General features: G+C 50.0%; 4 protein-coding genes across 9 annotated transcripts; 3 read left to right on the top strand and 1 right to left on the bottom strand.

The window, feature by feature from the left end:
• The first annotated feature begins 27 nt into the window (after positions 1-27).
• PSENEN (presenilin enhancer, gamma-secretase subunit) lies at positions 28-1,387 on the top strand. The gene is made up of 4 exons (XM_036440836.2): positions 28-153; positions 287-425; positions 816-920; positions 1,104-1,387. The coding sequence occupies exons 2-4, from the start codon at positions 365-367 to the stop codon at positions 1,241-1,243; spliced, it is 306 nt and encodes a 101-aa protein (XP_036296729.1). The 5' UTR covers positions 28-153; positions 287-364; the 3' UTR covers positions 1,244-1,387.
• Positions 1,388-2,124: 737 nt separating this feature from the next.
• LIN37 (lin-37 DREAM MuvB core complex component) lies at positions 2,125-7,128 on the top strand. Of its 6 annotated transcripts, none has more exons than XM_036440829.2 (10): positions 2,146-2,557; positions 4,080-4,184; positions 5,015-5,090; positions 5,267-5,317; positions 5,638-5,667; positions 5,743-5,828; positions 5,913-6,079; positions 6,685-6,767; positions 6,856-6,929; positions 7,014-7,128. In XM_036440829.2, exons 1-10 carry the CDS (start codon positions 2,524-2,526, stop codon positions 7,061-7,063), a joined length of 756 nt encoding a protein of 251 aa, XP_036296722.1. In that variant the 5' UTR covers positions 2,146-2,523; the 3' UTR covers positions 7,064-7,128. The 6 variants fall into 6 exon arrangements, with proteins under 6 accessions (XP_036296726.1, XP_036296722.1, XP_036296721.1 ...); XM_036440826.2 differs by having other exon boundaries at positions 2,180-2,557; positions 6,627-6,767; XM_036440833.2 differs by lacking the exon at positions 5,913-6,079 and having other exon boundaries at positions 2,125-2,557; positions 5,768-5,828; positions 6,627-6,767.
• A 58-nt stretch (positions 7,129-7,186) lies between these two features.
• On the bottom strand, positions 7,187-9,901 carry HSPB6 (heat shock protein family B (small) member 6). Its single transcript, XM_036440835.2, has 3 exons — positions 9,250-9,901; positions 8,248-8,370; positions 7,187-8,144 (listed from the first exon to the last, which is right to left on the bottom strand). The coding sequence occupies exons 1-3, from the start codon at positions 9,445-9,447 to the stop codon at positions 7,956-7,958; spliced, it is 510 nt and encodes a 169-aa protein (XP_036296728.1). The 5' UTR covers positions 9,448-9,901; the 3' UTR covers positions 7,187-7,955.
• A 560-nt stretch (positions 9,902-10,461) lies between these two features.
• Positions 10,462-19,446, top strand: PROSER3 (proline and serine rich 3). Its single transcript, XM_045582516.1, is given in 11 exon segments — positions 10,462-10,602; positions 11,458-11,533; positions 11,808-12,010; positions 12,849-12,976; positions 13,427-13,536; positions 14,143-14,225; positions 14,326-14,450; positions 16,422-16,597; positions 16,700-17,585; positions 17,674-17,755; positions 17,823-19,446. Coding segments are annotated over 11 exon segments (1,908 nt in total). The 5' UTR covers positions 10,462-10,591; the 3' UTR covers positions 17,851-19,446.
• Positions 19,447-20,720: the final 1,274 nt, after the last annotated feature.

Here is a 20,720-nt window from a genome sequence, read left to right as displayed (position 1 = left end):
TTCACAGAATCAGACATTCCCTGAGAGCGCATGCGTGCAGCGCTGCCTATTAAAAAAAGACTACAAACTCCAGAGATCCTTGCGGCATCACACGCAAACGTCCGTAAGTTGAAAGTGGCAAAGGCATCTACCCAGAGGAAGTAAACTCCACTGGTGAGATGGGGGTCTTTTCGCGCACCCCAGTAAACATCAAGAGCGTTTCAACCCTATCACTTACTGGTGGGGGCGGGGGTGCCCTACTTTCAGCAAACCCTTCCTTCAATTTCTCTCTGTTTTGTCGTACAAGGGGCGTGGATTTTCGCGATTCTTGCATCTCAGTGTCTTGCCCCTCAGACCCTCGGAACGACGTGGCCGTAGCGCAACTATGAACTTGGAGCGGGTGTCCAACGAAGAGAAGTTGAACTTGTGCCGCAAGTACTACCTGGGTAAGGACCAGAATCCTAGAGTCTCAGGAGAAGAGATGGGACGGAATGAGGTCTGTAGGGCTGGATTTTTGGATCTAAGGGATGAAGCCGCTGGGCTGGCAGCGCGAGCTCTGAGGGAAGGAACTGGGTCCTGAGGAGGGAGAAGCTGGGCCTTAAGAGCTTCTTGGTCCCAAGAGGGGAATTGGGGGCTGGACTCCTGGGTTCTGACAAAGAGATGGCTGAGGAATCAGATTCCTGGATCCCAGGGAGGAACCTTGATATCAGAGTCCTTAATTGCAGAGATCTCGACTTGAACTTGGGTGTGGGAGAACTTTCCAAATAAGTCATCTAAGTGGGCATTGGGGAAGATACTAATTGTCTTATGTCCTAGTTTGGCTTTTTTCTCTTTAGGTGGGTTTGCTTTCCTGCCTTTTCTCTGGTTGGTCAACATCTTCTGGTTCTTCCGAGAGGCCTTCCTTGTCCCCCCATACACAGAGCAGAGCCAAATCAAAGGCTGTGAGTCCAGGGTACAGTTGAAAGAAGGCCATTGGGAGGTGGAGGGGTGGAGGAGCTCTGGTGGGATGGGATGAAAGGAGTTCCAGAATTCTAGGGCTCTGTGGAAGAAAAGAGAGAACTGGTCTGGAAGTGACCACAGAGCAGGTGGAAGCCAACCTTACCCACTCCTGTTACCTTTTACAGATGTCTGGCGCTCTGCTGTGGGCTTCCTTTTTTGGGTGATTATACTCACCACCTGGATCACCATCTTCCAGATCTACCGGCCCCGTTGGGGCGCCCTTGGGGACTACCTCTCCTTCACCATACCTCTGGGTACCCCCTGACAAATTCTTCAGCACAGGCCTGGGACCTGATCATTCTCCCAGGATGGGCTCCTGTACTCCGAGCCCACTTTCAAGTACCCCTAATACTATTCCCATCTCTGTGTCCTCTGTTGACATACACCAATAAATGACCTTAATTCTCTATGTTGACTTCCTGGGATCTTTTGAACATTGAAACAAAATTATTATTACTGTTCAGAAACATTCATTAAATGCTTACTTTGTTCCAGGGTTAATGTTTTATGCATTATGTGCATCTTTTCACTGAATACTATTCATAACCCTTCTGAAATAGGAACTGTCCTGCTCCTGTAAAAACCTATTTTACAGATGCAGAACCAAGAAAGGAATATGATTCTATTACTAGGGGCTGTTCTGTTACTGGTATTATGTAAGTTTGAAAACATTGCTTTTCCATTTGGCCTTAGTATTCTCATCTAAAATGTGGACCACAATACTACCTTTTGGAATTTATCTGGGTCAAGGTATATGTGGTAAAATGAAGTTCCCCATTTTCTGAAGATGTCTGCTTTATTAGAGAAAGCTTCCTTAACCAAACTATTTCAAATTTCAGTGTTTTACTTGTTTATTGTGTACTCCCATCCTCAAAATATAAGCTCTATTAGGACAGATATTTTTGTTTGCTTTGTATTCTGCTTGTGCCTAGAAGACTGACTCCCACAGTAATAATATTTGCTAAGTGAATACGGTTGTACCTGAAAAGAGATTAATAGGTAGTTGGCACTACTGAGTGCTCAGTTAAAGGGAACAAAGCCTAACTCCAGATTTGTCTTCCAATTAGAGGCAAGAAGGGCACGGTTAATGGCTTTTATTAAAAGCTATTAGCACTATAAGTTCCAAAAAACTTGCGTTGCTCTGGTCCTTTATCTCCCACCGTGCATGGCGCGGCGCAGGCGCTGTTACTACGGCTGAGCCAGAACTACACCTCCCAGAAAGCGTGCCGGAATGTCGTTAGTTTGTTTCCGGAAGTGAGTCCCCAGTAAGGTGGGACTTAGAGCTGAGAGCTGCCAATTGGTCAGGGTACGAGATCGACGGTTGTAGTGACTAATGGGAACAAGCGACTGCCGGTGGGGCCACACCAGAGGGGAGCTGGAGGTGCTGGCGGCGGCGGCTGTCGTAGACCGACGCTGCTCTGGGCGGAAGACTTCTCGCACACGAAGCTTATCTTTGACGATCTCCGACTGCCTTTGCCCTTGACTTGTGACACTAGGCCCTTTTGGGCTCCTCTGACCCAACTAGCCAGACACCAGACCCAAACCATGTTCCCGGTGAAGGTGAAAGTGGAGAAATCAGGTGAGGTGTTGAGATCGGGGGCCTATAGAAGAGCACGGGACTGACCAGGGTATGCGAGTCCGGATAGACAGGGTCATCGCGATAAGGTAGACTGAGACTTCTCCCTGCAGCCCTTCTGCCCATCGCTATGTCAGGCTTTGAGCGAGTCCTGCCGCCTGCATAGCTTACCAGTCTCTGCTCGAGATTGCTTTGCGATTGAGTGGTGCTGGCTCGGGCAGTGTGGTGCCGCAAGACATGGGATTCCCAGCCCCGTGACCCTGAGAAAGACTACTTGGCTGTGTCTCAGTTTTTCCATTTCTAGCAATAGTTATGAATCAAACATTGTACTGAGTGCCTGAAGTACAAGGAGATTTTTAATCCTTGAAGTCACTGTATCCCAATAATCCCAGAAGTCGGAAATGCGGTAGATGGGAAAACAAGCTGAGAGAGAATTCATTTTGGGTTGGGACCAAGCTTATGGGAACCCAGGACTGGCCGGTGGGAAAGGCACAGAATCCAGATAAAATATAATAATAAAATGATGTAGGATGTTAAATGGTATACATGGAATAAAATGAAACAGAAAAAAATGTGAGATCAAAAGTGAGGCAAGGTGAGGGAGAGAGCCATGAGGATATGTGAGTGAACATCAAATAAGACAAAGGAAATAGCTTTGAAAAGGCCTTTTCTGGCCTGTTCAAGGACCAGCTGGGAGGCCAGGTGGTTGGAACAGAGTGAGTGAGGTAGAGTGTGTGAGGCGATGGAGGCCAAAGAGGGAGGGGAGAGGAACCAATCTTGTGGACCCAGGTTAGGACTTAGGTTTTGCTGTGAGGGAAATGGAGAACCAATGGAGGGTTTTGAATTGAATAAGTTAATAAAGATGCCTTTCAAATGCCAGAAAAAATTGTGGAAGGAATGATGATGTGGGTAGGTAGGATCTTGGAGGCCTGTGACCACCAGGCTTAGGAGCTCAGGCTCTGCCCTGAGGCACTGCAGAGTGGTGGAGGGTTCTAAGGGGAGTATCGGGGTCAGGATTGATTTTAGGAAGACTTCCCTGGCCACTTTGTGGAGGGTGGGTCAGAAGGGGAGATTGAGGTTGGGAACCCAATGGAAGGAACGAAAAGGACCAGGTTGAGCAGGGAATGGTTGGGATAAGTGGTAGAAAAGGAGGCCAAGTGGACAGGAGTTGGTGATTTGGGATGGAGGAGAGAGAGAGGTGTCCCTGTTGAGGCCCAAGGAGGGATTAGGGGACAGCAGGGCTATCCTTGAGATGGGGGCCCAGGAAAGAGGGTAAGTTTAGAGAAACATTGAGGCCAATGATAATGTGGGAGCCAATAGGTAGAAGAACCAGGAGAAGGTGTCCTGGAGTCCATGAGATCCCAAAATCTGAGGTTCAGGAGAGAAGTGCGGGCTAGGGATGTGGGCATAATCCATACCTTGTCTCCTGAACAAGGCTTTTCACTAGAATCTCAGCTGCCCCAATCCACACCCTACCCTGTCTCTGCGTGATGTCAGGAATTCGTGCATCTTCTGGTCTCCTCAGGAAGTCCCAGGGCTGGCCAGAGCATATCCCCAAGTGTCCTTCCAGGCTCTGAGCACTGTGCCAAAGCACCTACTAGCTGGAAGAGGAGAGCAAAAACCTCACAGGGTGAGAAGAGAATATTTATAACATCATTACCTCCTTAAGTTCTGTGATGAACAGAGGCAAAAACAGGCTGCAGAGCCAGGCAAGGCCTGTGATAATGCAGGAAGGTGGGCCCAGATCTCATTTCCATTATGTGTATGGCAATGGGGTGGGGTGGGGGGTCTTTTGGGTGAAATCTCCCAATTAAATGTGAGCTCATTCAGATTCAGTTCAGATTTAATATAACTCCACTGCCTTATCCAAACAAAGTTTATCTGGGGACTAGATACCATGTCCCATTTGAGTCCCTGCCATATAATTTTAGCTTTGGAGCCAGATGGCCTACATGCAAATCCTTAGCCCCTAGCTGTGTGATTTTGGGCAACTGTCAAACATCTGTGTGCCTCAGTTTCATGATCTGTAAAATGGGTAAAAATCATATGTACCTACCACGGTTATTGTGAGAATTCAATGGCTTAATATTTATGATATGCTTGGAATAATGCTTGGCACATGATAAGCACTCTGTATATATTACTTATTATTGCATTCTGCTAAGAGATTCATATACAACATAGGCCTATTTAAGTCTCAGAACAGTCCTAACAAATAAGTATCATTTGGAGACCTATTTTCAAGAGGAAACAAGACTCAGTGAGGTAAGATGATTTGTCTTAGGTGGGACAGCCCAGGAACCCAGAGCTCTTACTCATCACTTAAGTAGTCTGCCCTCTACACCCTCTCAGCACACCTGGGCCTGATTAGTTTGACTACGCATGCCCTTCCCCAGCCAGTTGACTTCCCACCTGCCTTGAGCCTGGAAGCTGACTCTTTCTTGGTACCCTCTTCCCCAGAGCTGGAGATGGCCAAGGCCCGGAACCAATTGGATGCTGTTCTACAGTGTCTGCTGGAGAAGAGTCACATGGACAGGTTGGGAGCTGGGCCAGCCTGAAGTCAGAGGGGGTTGGGCCCTCTAATCCTGGGTGGATTTAGATGGCCCCCCAGAACCTGACCCAGGGAGGCAGGGGCCCAATGGAGAGGCCACTCATTGCCTTACCACTGTGGGCCCTTGGAACCCTGAGTCCACAGTTATCTTCTGCTACCAGGGAGCGTCTGGATGAGGAAGCCAGGAAGACCCCCTCAGACACCCACAGCAAGTAAGTTTTCCTGGTGGGATCTGCAACTGAGGGTTTGTGGTGAATGACTTTTCTCACCCCAGCCCTGACCACTCTGTCCCCTGCTTCCTCCACCACAATTTTAACCACTCTGTGTGTATAAAGACCCGGGGGCAGCAGAAGCTTAGGTCCCCTCGTACGTAGAGCCTCAGGGGCTTGGGTGGGACACAAAGCCTACAGGGCTAGTGGGGAACATGTGGGCATCTCAGGCTTGATCTCAGTATCCATAGGTGTCTTTTGGGAGATTTTGAGCAGGCATTTGTTCAAGAGTGAGCCTGCTCATGCCCTGTCTCTTCCTACAGGGATTGCTCCATTGTGGCCACTGGCAAACGGTAAGGTGGCAGGGGTTTCAGCCAGGTGAAAAGAAGTCCCCAGCGCTGGTCCTGATGTTCTCTCAACTCACACAGGCCATCTGCCCGCTTCCCCCACCAGCGGAGGAAGAAGAGAAGGGAGATGGATGATGGGCTGGCCGAAGGAGGGCCACAGCGATCTAGTGAGTAGGTGGTAGCCCTAGAGGGCAGTCAGTGATAGGGGCTATGTAAGCATGTTCACATACCTCCCGCTCCCACTTCCCTAGATGCGTATGTGATTAAGCTGTTTGACCGGAGTGTGGACTTGGCTCAGTTCAGTGAGAACACACCGCTATATCCAATCTGCCGTGCCTGGATGCGCAACAGCCCCTCAGTGCGTGAGCACGAACGCTCACCCAGCTCACCGTTGCCCCCACTGCCTGAGGATGAGGAGGTGGGATGGGTGGAAGTTCCTGCCCAACAGCCAGGGAGGGAGTGGGTAGATGGTTACATGGTACCCTCCTCGCAAGCTATTGGGATAGACAGGCAGTTTTCTGTGTACCTTAAATGTCTCCTGGATCCATTGAGGCACACAGATATGAACCCTTAGATTGGGAGTATGGATGTAGCTCTCCAGAGCAGACACACATGGCTACCTTTTCTGGGAGAACGAGGGAACAGGGTTCACCTGGGCAAATATATGTGACCTCTAAGATTGGGATCCCCAAGAGCTGGGGGGCTGGAAAGGGGTCCTTAATGTAAAAAGGCATAGCCACCTGATCTAAAGGAGCAGATGGGGAGGTCCGAGGGTGCACAGGCATCGATGGGAATCTCTCGACTGGCTGGGTAAGATCCCCATCCTTCAGACATGACTCCCAAGTACAGGTCCCAGAGGAGACTCTCATGTTTGTTGTCACTGGGAAAGGAAGAAGGGGTAAAATGTGTATCCCTGGCCCTCATTTCTGATTCTTGGACCTTTTATGGGGCTCCTGTGTCTCCAGGGTTCAGAGGTTACCATCAGCAAGAGTCGGGATGTGTACAAGTTGCCTCCTCCCACAGCCCCTGGGCCATCTGGAGATGCCTGCAGATCCCGAATTCCATCCCCACTGCAGCCTGAGACACAGGGTACCCCTGAGGATGAGGTGGGTCTGCAAAACTTGCCTGGGGCTTTGGGACATATATTGTGGGGTGTAGACATGGCCATCCAGCCTGGCTTCTCTATCCACACAGCCCTCTGAACCCTCACCCTCACCTTCCACACTCATCTATCGCAACATGCAGCGCTGGAAACGCATCCGCCAGAGGTAAGCATCCCCAACCTGCTTGCTCCTCTATGGCTTCTGCCCCAACTGCTGAGCCCTCCCTCTGCTTTCCCTCTCCCACTGCAGGTGGAAGGAGGCATCTCATCGGAACCAGCTTCGTTACTCAGAAAGCATGAAGATCCTACGGGAGATGTATGAACGACAGTGATGTTCCCCTGACCCCAATAAACATTTCCCCTCTGTACACTGGCCTCTGATTGCTCCAGCCTGTCCTTCCCAGCCCAGACATAAAGCAGATAGCACAGCTCTAGCACATTTATTGAGGAGTGAAGGGATAGGGCAGCAAGGAATTCAGGGAGGGAGAAAAATTCTGGAGAGAAGTGCTTCACATCCAGCAGCACCGAAATCAAAGAAGGTGGCTGCAGGCTGGGTCTTGGAGAATAAGGGTGGAGTCTGGAAAGTGGATTGCCTGTGATTAGAGACTTAGGGGTCAAGACAAAGTGACAAGGGTACCCTTGGAGATGAGGGTTAGGATATTATGCGGAGCCTGGGGAAATGAGCAAGATAGCTATATTTTGAGGGTCCTGGTTGGCCTAGAATAAGTTTTCCAAGGGCGCGGGATCAGAAAAGGGATTTAAGAGTCTGAAGGTGACTGGTTGAAAATGAGGGGAAGACCAGGCTTGGGTGATCTAGCGTGGGAAGTCTGCAGTCTGGGACTTTGTGGAGAGGGGATGAGGGTTTATGCTTGATTGGCCTATGGGAACAGGGCTGTCTATATCATAATCTGGTGTCAGTGATTCTTTTATATTGAGAAGGAAATAGGTTTTGAGTGGGTTTACAGGCCAAGAAATGGGTTAGTGGGGATGGGCTTGTAGGGTCTGGAAGCCAGGAAGGTGTTTGGGTTTGGAAACGAGGGTTTGTGAGGGTGAAATCAGGGCCGAGTCTAGGTTGGAAGGGTCTGGGCTGGATCCCAGATTGGTGTAGGGGTGGTGGCATGGCGAGCTTGGTACATCTGGCTGGGCGGAGTCAGGTCGGCTTTAAGAGGTGGCCTGAGGCGGTTCCCAGGCTTCAGGTGTGCCCAGACCTCAAGTTGGCAGCAGCCTGTGGTTGCGGCAGTGGGGCCTGGGCCAGCACGGGCACGGCCTGGATGGACAGAACGCCCTCAGGGGACAATGCTGATGTCACGGCGGCAGGGTCCACACCGGGTGGCAAACGATAGCGGCGGTGGAACTCTCGAGCCACGTATCCATGCTCATCCTGGAAACGGAGAGGCTTGAGAGGCCCCGCCCTTCCCTGACGCAGCCCGTTCCCGTAGGCCAGCCCCCAGCGGGCTCACGGGGCTGCCCCACCAGCGGCTCACCGGGCGCTCCTCATGGCGAGCGTGCACCTCCACATGTTCACCAACCACCTTGACGGTGATTTCCTCTGGAGAGAAGTGCTTCACATCCAGCAGCACCGAGAAATGCCCGGGGTCGGTGGGCACCTGTGCACAGCCCCATTGTCATTTGGTGAGGCAGGGCTCCCAGGACCCAAGCCAGGCCTCTCCCTCGTAGGTTCTAGTGCAACTGACTGGCCTCTGAAACAGGCATCCCTTTTCCTGCTCGTAACCATGGATGGCCTCCTCATCCGGAAGAACTAGTCTCCTCCTCCCACCGGGAGGAAAGCCCCTTTTCCCTGCCAGGTCAGAGACCTCAGGCCTCACAGAGTGAACACCCTTCATCCCCCCAGCTCTGAGGATGGCGCAGATGGCAGTCTTAAGAGCAGAATCGAGGGTACAGAGAATACGGTGGACCAGCCAATGACCCCATAGTCCATGTGTCCTCCTGGACACTGCCTCCCCAGGCCTTTCCTCTCAAGTCCTGCAGCTCTTACTGCCATCTCCCTCCCTCCCCCAAGGGACCACTTGCGTCCTCAGGAGCCAGCCCCCTCCCCATTCTCAAGTCACAAGACCCTCCTCTCTGCCTCTCCGGGATACACAGGGTCACTTCATATAATCTACAAACTCTTTCCCAGGAATAATAACAAACATTCCCTCCCTGCAAGAGTCACTGGAGCCCCTACGCCCTTCAGCATGACTGACCTCCCATCCCCCACCCCCAGATCCCTGGGTTATTAGCCTCCGTCAAAGTCATCGGGATCCCCCCTCAGAGTGACCACCTCACCCTCTCAGTCCCCTTAGAACTGAGATTCTCCTCAGATCGACGGGGACCTCCGACCCCCTCCATTAACCTGACCTCTAAAATGCCATACTTGGGGAACTCCGGAAGCCCCTCTGAGTGGCCGGATTCTTCGTCCCTCTCAAAGTCAAGGGACATTCCCTCATCCCCCTCAGGATGACCAGCACCCTCCCCAGGCCTGGCACCTGGGCGGCAGGCAGCGCCACGCTGGGTGCGCGCAGGTAGTAGGGCGCCAGCGTGGTGGGGCAGAGCGCAGCGAGCTCAGCCTCCAGCAGCCCCTCGCCGAAGCGCTGGTCGAAGAGGCGCCCAGGAGCCGAAAGCCCAGGCAACGGGGCGGAGGCGCGGCGCAGCCACGACGGCTGCACGGGCACGGGGATCTCCATCCTGCTCCTGCTGCGCTGCGGTGTCCCCGGGGCGTCCCCGCTGCTTTATAGTCCGCCCTGCGTCCGCCCCTCGGCGGGCCGCCCGGGGACACTCGGACTGCGGCCAGACCCAGCCACTAACAGAGCCTTATTTAGAAAGCCAACAATGACTTGGCCATTTATTAAGCTCCTGCTGGATGCCAGGGAGGTATCAAGATTCTCCAGTTTCCCGAAGGGAAACTAAGGCTGAGGAGGCGGAGCCTTGCCTGAATTTGGGGCCCAGGGCTTGAGAAGCCCTCTGCAGAGCTCCCAGTCCCTTTATTCCACCCCCGCCCCGCAGGCAGCTCTGAGGATGACGCAGATGGCAGTCTTAAAAGCAGAATCGTGGGTACAGAGAATGCGGTGGACCAGCCAAACTGTCAGAAGGACACAGGACAGACCATTTCCATCAGCCCAGTCCGGGCAAGCCGGGCCTAATTCTGTGCCTCTGACTCAGTCTTGGCTGCACAGAGTAGCGGGGTCTGCCAGGTGAACAGCGGCCAGGAACTGTGGACAAGAGTCCAGGTTGGCACCCGGGGGAGCGCGCGCCTGGCCCGAAATAGCTTGTTTTGATCCCGCCACCTGGCCAGGAGCCCAGGCCTGGCACTTGGCGCAACCAGCTGCTCCTGCAGCAAGACAGAAGCAGGTGACCGGGCGGGACGGTCCTGCAGGTCCGACTGACGGAGGGATGTCCGTTAGAAAGGGGACAGTCTCCCCGATTGCCCCTACAACGGGAAAACGTCTGTTGGAATAGATTCTGGACGAGATTCCCGCAACAAGCAGGTTGTAAAACAAGGCTGCAGGGAAGCGCGCGTACTTTAGAACCCCTCCTAACCTTGAACAGTTTCACATCCTTTCCATTGGTCCACAGGCTTGCCAGTCACTGCTGCACGTTATGGTTCTCCAGTCACACACGCTCTCTCAGTCAGGCTGACTCCATAGCCAGTTGTGAGACACCCGCCTGCTGCCACTTTGCAATTACTTTTCATCATTGGTCGCTTTGGAGGCGCGGTAATCCCGCGAGGGCACCCCGGGAGAGGGGCGGGGCGGACAGGGCATTGCTAAGCGACCGAGAGGCGCGCTAGTCGGTCGGTGCTGGGGAGTTGCAGGCGGAAGTAGCCACCGGATGAACCGTAGGTGAGGCCTTCCCTCTTCTGGGGACCACAGGATGCCTGAAGAACAGGGTGAGAGAGAAGCACCACCTAGGGTCCGGATGGCTGGGGTCCGGAGTCTCCTTCAGTCGCAGGGAACTAAAACTTCCAAGTTGTTCCACGGCTTTGCTGCTCCAGTCTTGGGCTTCACCATCCCCGGGGTCCCATAGTGTCTTGCGTTCCGCTGTTAGTGATCCCAAGATCTTTTTTTCCCTTCTTCTAAGAGTGTCCAGAGGAATCTTGGGAATTAAGTTTCTTAATTTTGAAATTGCCCCCAGACTCCCACAGGTGTTGTTCTTTGTTTATCTTTCTTGCTTAGGAAGAGCCCATTGACTGATGGGGATTGTAGTCCATCTGCCCCTTTTTCCTTAGACTTCCCAAGATCTGTGGGAAATGTACTGCGATAGCGTTTAGCCATGGTTCTTAACCGGAGGTCCACTTCAGAATTCCGGGACTTCTGAAAAAGTCTCTAAGGAAAAAGATACAGATGCCTAACACCTGCTTCCAGATAATTCTTATTCTTTAAGTCTGGGGTGAGGACCACACGTCTGTTGTTGTTTTAAAGACAATCCCTAGGCTGCACCCAGTGTTGAGAACCACCATTAGCAGTTCCTGGCTTCTTCTCTTGTGAGACTGCTCCAAGGGCTGACGCCTCCAGTATCATCTTGAATGTGCAGTGATGCATCGTGGGAATTATACTCCATCTTTTACAGGAATCCATGGGAATTGTAGTCTTTCTGTACTTCTCTTCCCATCCTCCTGCCCTCTACACTCCCCACCCCCATTCCTCCTGCGCTGCAGTGACCATGCTCTGCCTACCAACTTTACCCTCTCTTTGCAGCCTGCCAGTTTTCAACACTCAAGACAGCCCCTTTGGGGATTTTCCCCTGGGTCAAAACTAGCCCTGGCACCCCAAGGTGAGAACACCCCACCCACAGAGAATGCTGTGTGACTGCCTAGTAGCAAGGGAGTGAAGACCTGTGAAGAGATGCCGGTGAGAGATTAAACACAGTCCCTCCTCCCCTCCCCATGGCCCTTCCTTTATCTAATCCTCTCCACCATCACAGCCGAGTTTTCTCTGAGTTGTTACCACTGTGAGATGTGTTTCCTCCCCTCTGGACTAAGACTTTACATGTGTCTTTGTTTCTTCAGGGATATCACTTTTTCTTCTCCCCACCTCCCCCATCTTAGACTCTGAGCCCATCCAGGTCCCAGAGATCCAGGATCCCAGAAACTCCCAAGGCTCTGGCCACAGATCCCAACTCCCCTGAGCTGTTTGAGAAGTCCTGGCCATCCAGGTCAGGGACCCCTTCCCCACCCAGCACCACTGAGGAACAGATGGGTACCTCTTCGCCACCCACTCTGATTGACAGTGGTGACTCCGTGGTGGCCAAGTAAGTACCATCAGCCCTGAAGGCAAGAAAGATTGGGGGGCGGGGGGTGGGGGGAAGGCATCCTGTTATTACCACAGCCAGTGCTGTTTAGGTAGCACTTTCAGGACTACACTTCATGTGTGTTAAGAGCTCTGGAGTTAGGCTGCCTGGGTTCAAATCCCTGCTCTGTCACTTTCTCTTTGTATGATCTTCTGAGTTTTTTTTTCTCTATAAGTTGGGGATATGAATAACATATCCCCTAGGGCTGTTTAAGCTTTCAATGAGTTACTTACTGTCTGTAAAGCTTCTATAACAATGCTTGTCACATAGTGAGCTTTTGGATTTGTAGGACACAAGTTCACTGTTACAACGAAGAGCCCCAGATTAATTGTGGCTTAAACAAAATAGTTTCTTTCTCCCTCACCTAACAGTACAGGCAGAAGCAACCAGGGTCAATATGACACCCTAGTTGAGATGTCAGAGACACAGTTTCCTTCTATCTCGTTCCCCTTCCCCTTACTCCTCCTCTAGACTGTTGCACTTTTTTTCATGGACCAAAATGGCTCCTAACAACATCCATTACTCAGAATCACATCTCTTCACACCCTGTTAGTCAAGAACCCAGTTACATGGCCATAAAGTTACAAGGGCACCTGGTAAATGTATGTATAGAAGAATGGGTATGTGTCCAATACTAGTCTTACATAATATTGTATTACTATATAAGAAAAAAAATGGATATTGAGGCACAACTACCAGGTGCTTTCATAATGTTCAATAAACATTGGCTATTGTGATTATTACTGTTATTATTTGGCTCTCCTTACCCTAACCTCCTACCATTCTCTGATGCCCAAAGGTTCATAAACCGGTTCCGGCAGGCTCAGCCCACAAGCCGAGAGGAACGCCAGCCTGCAGGCCCAACCCCAGCTGACTTTTGGTGGTTGCGGCCTGAATCTCCAGACCCTAGTCGTCAACTTGCAGCAGGTACTTGTTTCAGTTCCATCCACTCCTGGCCCAAAACCTTTTCTTTTTAACTTATCTTTATTGTTGAAAGTATTACAGATGTCTTCCCTCCATCGACCCCCTCCACTCAACTCCTGTCCCTTCACCAGGCCTTTCCCTCACTATTGCCTGTCAATGGGCTATGCATATGTGCAAATAAGCTCATTGTTTAATCTCTCACCCCCTCCTTCCCTCTGAAATACGTTAGTCTGTTGCATGCTTCAATGTCTCTCTCATTTTTGTTCATCAGTTTCTTTTGTTCATAGATTCCACATGTAAGTGAGATCATGTGGTACTTTTCTTTCTCTGATTGGTTTATTTTGCTTAGCATAATACTCTCCACATCCCTCCATGCTGTTCCAAAATCTTTCTTGTCCAGTGCTCTCAGCAGCCACTCCTCCTGGCCTTCCTAAATCAATTGGGGTTTCTCAGCAGGAGCCAATAAACCAGAAGGAAGACTCACCACAGAAATCCCAACTCTTGCCAAGGTTGCCAGTGCATCGCAGGCTAAGGCTATGGCTCCCCTTCAGGAAATAAAGCAGGTGACATCTCCATTTATTCCTCCCGCTATGTTCCCTGAACTGATAGTACCAGCCCTGGGATAGAATTAGAGTCAGTCCATTCAAGGAAGCATAAACAAACAAAAGATTTGTTTGCTAATGTAATTAAAAAGTCCAAAAGTAACTTCTTTCAGGCATGGCTGGACCCAGGTGTTTGAACACTATTGGGAAGAACTTGAATGGTTTGGCTTTCTGTCATCTTTGTTGGGCTCAGTCTCAGGCAGGCTTTCCTCTCAACATAGCTAGGATGGCCTCAGTAGTTCTAGCCTTTTAACGTATTTATCCACAGGAAAGAGGAGCCTTTTCCAGTAGCTCCATCCAAAGCCCTTGTTACTCTCATCAGCTCACAATCACTGTGAACCAGAGGATAGAATGTTGTGATTAGTCAGGCCTGGCCAGGAAGGCAGGGTCAACACTTCTACAACAATAATTTCACTGAGGGTGTGGATCCACACAAGAAATCTGGGTCACTCTTCCCTGAAGAGGAAGAGCATATGCTAAGCCAGCGTGTGAGGGTACCAGGTGGAGTATCCTTTGTCTGAGCAGCCTTTGAACTCTGGGCTGGCCTCTGACCATCTCACCTCACAGAGCCTCAACACATGGAACTCATCCCTGCTGGACCTGGAGATGCTGAGCCTGCAAAGCAGAGCTGCCAGGCTGCTGAAACACAGGTGCTTTCCCTGCCCCCATCATCCTCTCCACTCCTACAACTTTAGGCCCACCCATTAGCTGTGGGACCCCTACTGCCTCACTTCTGTATTTTTCCCACAGCAAGGCCTCCGTCTCCTCCTGCAGCCCCACCAATTCCGTATTCCCTGTCAGCTCTGGTGGTCTATCTCCCTCCTCTGTGGCCTTCACCCCTGACTCCAGCAAGGGCTCTGACCCCAAGGCACATGGTGAGTTCTGGAGAGCAAGGATTGAGGGCAGCCGGTGTGAACCCCACATTTGCCAGTAATCAGCTATGTGACCTTGGGCCTCTCTGTGCCTTCCTTGTTTCCCCAAAACGGGGATAATAATTGTACTCTTCTGTTGGTGTGGTGAAGATTAAATTAGTTGATGAATATGGAGTACTTAGCACCAGTCTGTTAATAGTAGCTATCATTAGTCGGACAGGTTCTCTCTCTGTATCCTATCTGCCTCTAAACACAGAGCTCCAAAATCAAAAGGCTTTTTGCAAATTTGACACTACACTTGATTTGATAGCAAAATCTGATCTCAACAATAAGAAGGATATTTATTATCTCTCATTTAGGACAACTTCATACTTTTTGCTATGAATTTATTACATTGAAACATGAAATTTATGCCTTTGTAAGTAAAAAATGGTTAAATATTGCCATTGCATATTGTTCAACCAAACACCAATGTGTTTGAGTCTGGTGTACTGCATCAGACCCCTGGCTACACTGTATATGCCATACAACTTCGCTAAAACATGCAAGATTTCAGAAATGAGATTAGGGACCTGGGTTAGTGTTGCTGCCATCGTTGTGGTTACTTTTAGTCTGTGCCCATGTCCTGGGATACAGTGGAGCACAAGACAGGTGCTCTGCAATCTCCCGGGGCTCCCACGAGTGGGGACAGGCAAGCACAGACAACCAGAGGTTTTCCTGGTTGTATGTGATCCTGCTCAAACTCACCTGTCTGATTCTTTCTTCCAACCCTAAGTTCCACCTTTTGTCCACCTTTCCTTTCTGAGCCTCAATTTTCTCTTTTTAAAATAGGAATAAACCTAGTACCTATTTCATGTTTTTTCATTCATTCATCTAACAAAAAATAAATTTCTGCTGTGTATGAGGCCCTGAGAGCAGGATTGGATATTCCACAGTGAACTAGTCATGAATACTTTTATCTTCAGGGTTCTCACAGCACAGTGAGTGTAGAATAGAGTAGCTACATAACCCCACAAACAAATGTGAAACGTAAGCAGAAACGAGGGCTATTGAAGAGAGGACTGTGATGCTGAGAAGTCAGAGAAGGCCTTCCTAGAAGAGATGCTATCTAGGTGGAGACCTGAATGATGAAGGTGGGGACAAGCGCCGTCTAACGTGTTCAGAGGACCTGAAGTGGGAGGAACCATGGTGCAGACAATGAACTAGAAAAGGCAAGAGCCAATGGTGAGAGTGCTAGGTGATAAGGACAGATTGGCAGAGGTCAGATTACATTGGGCCATGTAGGCTTGGGGAGGCATTTGGTCATTATCTTAGTACCGGGCAGCCATGAGAGGGTTCTGAGCTGGGAGGGTACATGATTTTCCTTGAGTGTTAACACACTCCCCCTGGCTGCTCTCGGTACCCAGTGAGAGATGCTGGTGCCAAGATGCTGGGCCAGAGCCTGAGGAGCAGAGTAGAGGGCAGTGGCCAGGTTTGGAAGTAGAATCACAGGATTCTCTCCACACATCTTTTTTTTGGGGTATAGAGGGTAGGGGAGGAGAGAGGTCTGAGATGATGTCCCCCCTTTCTGCAGCATCAGATGGTCAGGCTTCTGAGAGACAATGGTAGCCCTACTGAGCATTGCTGTTGAAATGATGCTCTGGGACTGGGTGATGGGAAAACGTTCTTTTGCCCTACTGGACTGAGGACAGACTGTTGTACTGAGCCAGAACAGTGCCTGGCTCAATAGTAAGAGCTAAATAAACATTTGTTAGTGAAGGAAGGATTAAATGATGGCAAGTTGGGAAATCTATGAGTTCTCTCTCCTCTGACTCTGCCCCTTCTCTACTTGCCACTCTGGAGAGGAGTTGGGACATTATCTGAGGAGCCTGTCTGAATATTGGTACAGTCGAAGGTTGTGTGCACTGGCTGTCATCAGGTTGCTCATCCCCCCAACCTCGTGTCTTATCCTTCTTCCCTCTACTTACCCCATAGCAACTCCGGCACCAGCCCCCCGCCCTGCTCCAGCCCTGGTCTCCTCCCAGGCACCCCTGCGGCCAGAGGATGACATTCTGTACCAGTGGCGACAGCGGCGGAAGCTTGAACAAGCTCAAGGGGGTCAGGGTGATGGAACCTGGGTGCTGCCAGGGACCTCTGCCCTCACTACTCCGGTGAGATGGGGGAGGGAGGCACTGGAGGGGGATTCTAAGGGTGGTTGCAGGGAGGGAGGCCTGAGTGGAACTGAGGACACCCTATTCTTTCTCTCTCCTCAGGTCCCTGTCCCCATCTGTCTGCATACCTCGCCTGCCCCTGCGGAGACCCTTAATTCCCTGGGAACACAGCCTAACTGCATCCCACTCTGGGGCAGTGTGGCCGGGCCTGCTCCCCAGGAAGCCTATGTCGAGAGGCGTCCTATTCCCCCAGAGTTCTCTACACACATCTTTCGGGGCCCTTACCCCCATGGATTTTTCTGGACCCCACAGCCCGGTTCCTGGGTATCTTTTGGGGGCGTCCCCCCCATGCCCTGTGCCTCTACTCCTGGGCCCCCTATCACCACCCAGGGCCCACCCACCCCTGCGCCATGTACCTCTGCCCAGCTGGAGAGGCAGGACCCCAAACCTCGGAAGGGTAGAGCCTGGTGCCTGGAACCTGCTGGGCGAGTCATGGTGGCTGATCAGGAGCCTAGCCCACAGCTCCGTGGCCCTCTGGGCCAGGTAGTGACAGCTCGGCTCTTCCCGGACAGCTTGGAGGACACGCCCCCTCGCCTCAAGAGCCTGCCTCCACCTCTGGTTGAATCTCGGAAAATCAAGAACGCACAACCCAAAACTAAGGTTATGCCCCCGTGCTCAGAAGTTACCTCCCCTCTATCTGATTCACGGTTTCCTCAGGGGACCTCACCTGGTCGGCCTAAGGCTGAGTCTCGAAATGCCAAAGCCACGCCCCCCGAGGAGGGGTGGGTGCTTTGCAGTGAACTCAGGAATCCTCAGCCCAAGGCCCCGCCCCCTCCAGCCGAAGAGGCTTCCACCGGGGCTGGAGCCCCGCCCGCTTTGTTCGAGGCGGGGTCTCTAGAGGCTGTGGTCACCTCCTCGCCCGCTGCTGACCACGCCCCCCCAGAGGACCTGCTCTCCCAGGCCGCCAGGCTTCTGCAGGCTGCTGAAGGTGACTGATGCGTGTGGCTGCTGGGATCTGGATGGCTGTGGAGCATGCTGTGAGTCCACACCCCTGGAGCTCGCTCTTTTTCCTCCAGATTCCGACAGCAGCGAGTTCCAGGAGGACCCTGTGCTGCAGGTGCTAAGGGTTCAGAGGGCTGAGCTGCGGCGGCAGAAAAGGTGACTATCTCCCTTAATTTTCTGAGATTCCCGTCAAGTGTCCCCCTCTCTTGAACCCCTTTCCCAGAACTATCCAGAGCTCCAGATCCTCCTGAGCACATACCTCAGCCTCTACAACCTGGCTTTTTTCCAGGAAAGTGGACGCCCAATTATCCCTCCTACTGGGTCACACCGAAGACTCAGGGTCTTGGTTCCTCCTGCCAGGTCGACCCCCAGGTCCCCAAGGATGTGGCTGAGGAGGAAATAGCCTCACTTGAGGCCAGAAGATTTTGAATTGTACAAATTCTATTTTTCCCAATGAAATGCTCTTTTTGGGTTACAGTTTGTCTCTGAGAAAAGAGTTCTGAAAAGGCCAAAAATCATGCTAATTTAGGGAAATGCCCGCCCCCCCTGCCTCCCTGTCCTGCCCACCCCTACCCTAGTTACTGACTGGTACAGAATGTCTTCTGGTTTCATCCTCTTTGAGGGCAAGACAGGGAAGGGGTTCCAGGTAAAGCTTCAGGCAGGACTGGGACTCATCTTAACTCAGGAGTGGGTGCTCCTGTCTCAGCCCACATCCTGCTTGAACCAGCACAGTATTTGGTTCATTGATCCCACCCTCCTTGAAGCATTTCCTTCCCCGGCTTCTAGCATCACTAACATGTCACTTTGGTGTGTCCCAGGGTTGGGCCTTGACTTCTCTATCTAAACTCATTCCCATGTGCTGTTGTAGCTTCCTGGCTCTAAATCCTATCTCTGTTCTGATAGTCCCCAAATTCCTATCTTCAGTCTAGATTGGCCACTATACCTCAAGCTTCTGTGTCCTGCTACCTGCTCATCATCCTCACTCAAAGGTCTAAGAGATGTCCCAAACTGCACAGGTCTTAAACTGAGCTCCCAATCTTCCCCTAAACCTGCTCCTCCCAAACTTTCCTCAGCTTTGTCCTTCCTGCTCAGTCCAAAAGCCTCATACTCGTCCTTGATTCCTCTCTTTTTCCTCATACCCACAGTCAGTTGACCAGCAAGTCCTGTCAGGTCTACCTTTAAAATCTATCCAGAATTTAACCCCTTCTTCCCTTCTATGGCCCACACCTTAGTCTAAGCTATCATTATCTGTTTGGAATATTAAAAACCTGTTTGTTTTGTCAGCAAGTTCTTTGAAACATTTCTTATAAAAAAATCTAAGTTTCTTCTCCTTAAAACTGGATAGAACTTTGTGACCGCCTCCATAAACGGAATGCAGAGGAAGTGATACTGTTTTAAATTTCTAAACTGGATTAGAAAAGATAATACAATTTCCATGTGGCTCCTCTCGCTCTCTCTTTCTTGCTCTCTCAAGCCCTGGGCTACTATATAAAAAGTCCAGTTACCATGTTGGGAAGGGGTGTTTGTTACACAGGTGTGTGCACTTGTCAACATACAGTGAAATTTTTGAATTTCATTGTATATAAAGTTTACCTCAAAAAAAAAAAAGAAATATTGAACTGTAATTAAAGATATGCATGCTGAATTATTTAGGGGACAGCATACCAATGTCTAATTTATTTTGAAATACATTAAAAATTAGATTCAAGGATGAATAGAGTAATAGGTGGATGTGAATAAAGCAAACAGTAAAATGTTAATTATAAGATCTAAGTGGTGGATATATTGTAGATTGTTCAACTGTGCTGTATGTTAGAAACTTCATAATAAAACATTGAAGAATATATGATCAGGATTATTTGATAACTATTTTGAAAAAGGAGGATGAAATAGATTTTTGTAAAGAAGTAGTTTCTGTATATCACAGACATGGTATATATTTGTTTTCAGCTTTTTTAAACAATCCACACATTTAAATTAAACTAACAAGAAGGAAATAGATGTTTAGATATAAAAAAAATAAAAGATGTTTTTAGTAGAAGAACCTGATCTAGTTGGAGGGTGAGTAAAGCCTAGAAGGATTCCTGAGAAGCTGTGACAGGTAGAAATTAACTAGTTGACAGAGGGCTATTTTAATTACTATTGCTGGGTTACAAATCACCCCCAAAACTTAGTGGCATAAAACAGTCATGCACCAGGGCTCACATGATGAATTGGAACTATAGACTATAGTAAATACACATGATTTCCATGTGGCTTGGGCTTCCTCAAAACACGACTACCTCAGCATAACCATGTTTCTCACATACCTCAACACATCTAGAGCTAGTCATTCCAGTGGACAAGGAGGAAGCTGCATTGCCTCTTAACACCTAACCTTGGAAGTCACATTATCTTTCTATTTTTTTTAAAAAAATCATTACCCAAGGAGTGAGGATTTCCCCCCATTACTTTTAGAGAGTGAAGGGAGGGGCGTAGAGGGGGGGAGAGAGAAACATCCATGGACTAGGGGCATGGATGGGACCTGCAATTCAGGTATGTGCCCTTGACCAGGAATTGAACTGGTAACCTTCTGGTAAGTGGGCTGATGCTTAACCACTTAACATTGCTGGCCAGAGTGGAAGTCACATTCTCTATTAGTTGAAGTTGTCACAAATCTTTCCAGATTCAAAGGGGAGGGATGTACTTTCTACCTTTTCATGAGGGAAGTGTCAAAGGATTTGCAACCACCACAGAGGTTGAGTGGGAAAAGAGGACTACAGGTAGAGGGAACATCACACGGAAGGTATCTGCGATGGGAGTGAGGTCTGCAAATTTAATAAAGTGAGTAACTGTAAATTGACCCCTCCTCCAGTATTCCCCCCATCCCTGCTTACTTAAAAAAATGTGTTTTTTTTTTTTTATTGATTTCAGAGAGGAAGAGAGAGGGAAAGAGAGATAGAAACATCAATAATGAGAGTGAATCATTGATCGATTGCCTCCTGTATGCCCCATACTGGGAATCACAACCCAGGCATGTGCCCTGGCCAGGAATTAAACCATGACCACTGAGCCACACTAGCTGAGCCCTAATTTATCACCTAATATTCTATATTTTTAAATATTTGTTTTGTTCACTGTT

Source organism: Pipistrellus kuhlii, unplaced genomic scaffold (genome assembly GCF_014108245.1).
Source record: "Pipistrellus kuhlii isolate mPipKuh1 unplaced genomic scaffold, mPipKuh1.p scaffold_m20_p_17, whole genome shotgun sequence".
Classification (NCBI taxonomy): Eukaryota; Metazoa; Chordata; class Mammalia; order Chiroptera; family Vespertilionidae; genus Pipistrellus; species Pipistrellus kuhlii.
This window is presented reverse-complemented; position numbering and strand designations above follow the sequence as displayed.